General features: G+C 46.6%; 1 protein-coding gene across 3 annotated transcripts; it reads right to left on the bottom strand.

Annotated features, from left to right (window-relative positions):
- Positions 1–586: 586 nt before the first annotated feature.
- On the bottom strand, positions 587–4,390 carry LOC125043108 (retinoic acid receptor alpha-like). Of its 3 annotated transcripts, none has more exons than XM_047639075.1 (9): positions 4,111–4,390; positions 3,782–3,979; positions 3,546–3,678; positions 3,056–3,327; positions 2,767–2,910; positions 2,505–2,646; positions 2,085–2,386; positions 1,814–1,981; positions 587–1,693 (listed from the first exon to the last, which is right to left on the bottom strand). In XM_047639075.1, exons 2-9 carry the CDS (start codon positions 3,899–3,901, stop codon positions 890–892), a joined length of 2,085 nt encoding a protein of 694 aa, XP_047495031.1. In that variant the 5' UTR covers positions 3,902–3,979; positions 4,111–4,390; the 3' UTR covers positions 587–889. The 3 variants fall into 3 exon arrangements, with proteins under 3 accessions (XP_047495031.1, XP_047495026.1, XP_047495018.1); XM_047639070.1 differs by having other exon boundaries at positions 2,767–2,940; positions 3,782–3,976; positions 4,111–4,389; XM_047639062.1 differs by having other exon boundaries at positions 2,767–2,940; positions 4,111–4,388.
- Between the last annotated feature and the right edge of the window lie 384 nt (positions 4,391–4,774).

The following is a 4,774-nucleotide window of genomic DNA, read 5'->3' as shown; positions in this document are numbered from 1 at the left end:
ACAAAGAAGTGAAATAAACAGTTTTTAAATCTAAGACAAAATAGGACACAGGATGCAGATTCGAAGGTTGTGATTATGAATGAAAAGAATTTGGTCAGTGTAATGTGACATTAAAAGGAGAACCATGTCGCTGTGTGGTAAAATTTTTTGTTTCAGCCAAGGAAAAAGAATAAGACTGCTTTTGTTTAATGTTGTATTTTATTATAAGGACTTATGTGGAATGAAGGAAAGTATTTTACAAAGAAGTGAAATAAACAGTTAAGACAAAACTAGCGTGAGTGAGTGTTCCCACTAATAACTAAATCAGGATTACCAACATATTTTGTCAGAAAGCATTCTACTGATTGATGCTAACACAAGTGAAATTTTCCATTCAGTTACAATTTTTTATAGACATTAATAATAATAATATTATTATTATTATAATAATAATAAGGAAAAGGCTGGCGATCCCCGCACCATCATGGCGAACTGCTGCGCTCCCGTACGACCTTGTCTTTCGTTCACACCTAAATCTCTAATAACGCTGTAGCTTTGGACTACAAATCAAAATAATTATTTTATACTGAATGAATAAAAGAAATTGTGTATTTTGCTTGGTTTTATTTACATATAAAATATTTCCGCCTCAGTTATTACATTGAAGAACATCAAATCTGAGGCAGCAGTATAAAGAATCCAATAGATCAAAGAAATAAACTACTTAACCTCCCCCAGCTTTGAGATGACTAGGACTGCGGAGGCCGTGGCTGAAAAAACGTCTCACCTAACATGAACACCCAACAAGTACGAATAGTATGTATATAAGTTAAAAAAAAAAAAAAAAAAACTATATTAGTAAACTTTCAAAACCTGTAACATATTTTGGACGTAAAAGCGAGATCTTTGATCAACCTTCAGAATCATCTTGGTTCTCTTCAAGAATATCTTGCGGTTGTTGACGCCCGTGGGTCAACACTTCGTCCTGACACTGCTGTTGTCGCGACTCCTGTGTTAGGTTCTCTTCCTGGCGTCCTGGCAACATATGCAGGCCATGCTGGCGCTCATGCAGGGCCTTCATGATGCGCTGTTGCTCTTCGCGATCCAGTATCACTTGGTGTTGCGTTTGGCGATCTTGTTGAGGGTTGTGGTAATACAAATGCTGCTGCTGTTGGTGCTGGTGATGCTGATGGTGGTGGTGCTGTTGCTGCTGTTGATGGTTCATGACGTGGGCGCGTGCGGGCTGCTGATGTTGATGAAGCTGATGCTGAAGACGACTCTGTTGGTGCTGGTGGTCAAAGGGGATACCATGGTACATCTGACTAGGCTCAAGTTTCGGGTGAATGTAAGAGCCATGGGGGTGTGTGACCTGCTCCTCGAGGTACGCAGCCTCCTGGGGATGGTCATCCGGTAGGTACTCAGCCAGACTGGGGTTGTAGCCAGTGCCTTGAACAGGAACGTCGGTTCCTGCTATCTGCTCAGGACGCGACGTCAGGATGAGTCGGCCCGCCTCACGCAAGGCGATGGCGCGGACGTCAAGGAGTCGCAGAAGGATCTTTGCGAGGGCGTTTGGCTTCGAGCGCCGCTTGTCCAGTTCGTATTCCTGCAAGGCGCGGAGGTGGGCGTCGTGCTGCTCCTCTAAAGCCTCTAGGGCCTCGGAGTCGCCAGGGAGACGGTCGGGGAGGGTGGTCACTATGCCACACAGCAGCGACAGCTGCTGACGAGAGTTGCATTAATACCATGCTCATACTGGACACACTGGTGTTACACACACACACTGGTGTTACACACACACACTAATTAAATCACAACTGATCCACACTTGAATATTTACCTCAGTATCATCAATGCTCATGTATAGAAGGAACGTGGCCAATCGAACCAGTTTCTGGGCCAGCGAGCGCCCCAGCGCCTCTACGACTGCTGCCAGTGGAACCAGAAGTCCTCCGGGAACCGCGAACCCCTTGTGCTCGGGGACGAATCGTGAAGCCAGCCTGAGAATCTAGGCGAGGAGAACGGGAGTTTAAGCCATTTGTGACTTAATAAGAATAAAGGTATATATCAGGTTTAATTTAGTTTAAGTATAAGGCGACCTAAAAACTCACCATAACTTCTGGCACAGCCTGGTTGAGGACTGTCTGCTGGTCGCCCGGGGAAAGGCTGGCGATCCCCGGCACCATCATGGCGAACTGCTGCGCTCTCGTACGACCTTCCACGCCCACGTCTGCCTCGGCCGCCCATAGACTCGCCTCGGTTAGCTGTTGGGCGTGACAGGCGGGCGAGAAGGTGGCGTGGTGTGCACTGGTAAGGTTGTGAATGAGGTCGTCGCTAGGCTGAGAGATCGGGCTGCTCTGGTCCCCCCCGTCGGGGATGGGACGCTTTCGACCACGCTTCGGGATCGTGTTCACTGCGGAAAGATTATACAAAATAAAATACACATCAAATATAAGCAAACAAATATAAGAAGGCAAATATTTACAAGACTATGAGCACGCCGCCTGCTCCTGGCCCTCGACAATACTCACCATCTTTGGCCATGCCTGCGCGAAGACAGCCTTGGAATCGACAAGCCTGACAACGCGTGCGTGACTCCCTAGTCACTTCACACTGGTAGTTCCTCGGGCAAACCAAACGGGTGTTCCGTGACGTCACACGCCTGAAGAAACCCTGAGGAGCAGAAGTCGCGTTCGCGTTAAGAGACGCTGTGGTTTTCTTTTACTGAATCCCAAAAGGTGATACTAACAAATCCTGTGTCACATAAAACCAAGCAATAATACTGTTCCTTACCTTACACCCTTCGCAAGCATGGACCCGGTAATGTACACCCGAGGCCTTGTCACCACACACTGCACAGGGAATAACGGCGTCCTCCTCCACGCGGCGCCTCTTGCTACCGGGTTTCGGGGCCTCGTCCAGCGCCTTCTTCTCCGCCTGCACGGTAGGACACGGAGCCACGACGTCCTAAATTAAAGATTTCTACTTAGCATTGGTACTTTTGCGAACTAACATGAATTTCACTTTAAGGCTGCACCGAGTAGGATTTTCTAAAACGGACATAAAAATATACGAAACATACCTGCGAACTTCCCTCAGGAATCTGTGACTCGTGTTCGGGTATGTCCCCGGCCACGATTTCGTGCCCAGGTGCCGCCCACTCCTGTCTGTAGCCTCCTGTAGGACCATTGGCTTCTAGGGGCGTCACTGGACTAAAATTCACGTAGGTCTGGCCCCCCTGCGGATGTATGCGGGGGGCCGGAGTCGCGCCCGGGAGATGCGGGGAGTTGAAACTATCGTACCCGCTCTCAAGGCTGGGGGGGCGCGCCATACCGCCATGGGGGGAGGAGGAACCTGTCGAGGGAACATATTAGGTGTTGGCCTTGTGATGGGAACCAGTTAACTGGTTAATAATCAATCACCGCAATCATTCCTCACAACAGTCAATCACCCATATTAAAATTAAACAATCAATCCCCATACAAAACACTCAATCACTATACTAAATAGTACTAAAAACAGACCATAAATCAACGAATGGAATATTACACAAGTATCATAATATTACTCACGTTTCACCGGGGTATTGAAAGGGTGAGGATATTGCACGTGTTGCAAATGCGGTGTCAGGTGCTGTGGTTGTTGATCTTGCAGATGTGGTTGAATTGGCCCAACCGCTGACTGACGGAGCCCCCAGCTATCCATCTGGACCAAGTGAAATTAATTAATTACGTGACCTTCACGACAAATCAAATCATATGATATTATAACACATGCTAAAACAATATCCAACCACAAGTGAACTCACCCCCATATTAGGATTGTTCCTGGCGTATGCATGGTGGGGTAGCGTCCACGGGTCATGTAAGCCCGGGTGGAGGGCGTGTGCAGGCGGCCCGGGCCACCCTGCGCCCGGAGGATCGCCCATCTCAGCTAGGGTGCGGGCAGGTCATGAGGGAGTGGATGCTGAAGTCGGAGAAACGAGGGCCGTGTAGCTCCATGTCTGCTGCGATGAGGGAAGACGATATATTACTTGTACTGTGCATAATACTTTTCCTTACATCATTTCTATCCTGTATGTCACTGTCTATAAATTACTTCTCTCCGTTATCTAACACGATAAGAAATCTCACTCACCTAAAAAGGTTTCCTCACACGAGATAAAACAAAGATCCTTCTAGCTTGAAAGTCACTGGCAAACTGTTTAGCAGAACCGCAAATTCACATTCCGTATCTAAATATCTCTCTTGAATGCTCTTGTTACAAGCATTATCCACTCGCTAAATAACAACGGAGATAAAACACCACGACTTTTCCCCCTGTAGTGATCTCCCTCAAAAATCGGGAAAAAAACAGGCAATATGTTTTCTTGGAAGGCCTGCGTGCGACTGCTGGCAAGACCTTTCCAGCACCCTTCTTAAACTAGTGGGAAGGACCTCGTAACAAGGCATTGCGAGGAACAGGTGATAGAGGGACCTCGTACTGTTATTCCGAAGATCACGTATTCGGACGTCGCGATACTCGGGTAAGGCTCGTCCTGAGTTGACATTTTGTGGAGTTTTTTTTTTTTTTTTTTTCCAATCGTTTCCGAAACTTAGATAGTTTTAACTGAAAAGGAATAAGAAAAAATAAATTTTATAATTTTTACTACTTTTGGGATGAGGGCAGTTTAACTTGTTTATTAGATTGAATGTCTTAGATGTGGAGAAGAAGCTTTCTAATTTAGTCAAGGAGCTGACTAATCACAAAAATAATTTCTATGGAGTTATGACCGTAGCGATAATGAAGGGTAGATACATTA

This window comes from Penaeus chinensis, chromosome 3 (genome assembly GCF_019202785.1).
Source record: "Penaeus chinensis breed Huanghai No. 1 chromosome 3, ASM1920278v2, whole genome shotgun sequence".
Classification (NCBI taxonomy): domain Eukaryota; kingdom Metazoa; phylum Arthropoda; class Malacostraca; order Decapoda; family Penaeidae; genus Penaeus; species Penaeus chinensis.
This window is presented reverse-complemented; position numbering and strand designations above follow the sequence as displayed.

Bases quoted from the DNA above. Each gene is read 5' to 3' on its own strand.
- LOC125043108 (XM_047639070.1), bottom strand. From the start codon at position 3,901: ATGGGCGATCCTCCGGGCGCAGGGTGGCCCGGGCCGCCTGCACACGCC. The intron at 2,941-3,055 runs GTATGTTTCGTA...TCTTTAATTTAG, and splicing joins TTCCTGAGGGAAGTTCGCAG to GACGTCGTGGCTCCGTGTCC. The intron at 2,647-2,766 runs GTAAGGAACAGT...TCTGCTCCTCAG, and splicing joins ATGCTTGCGAAGGGTGTAAG to GGTTTCTTCAGGCGTGTGAC.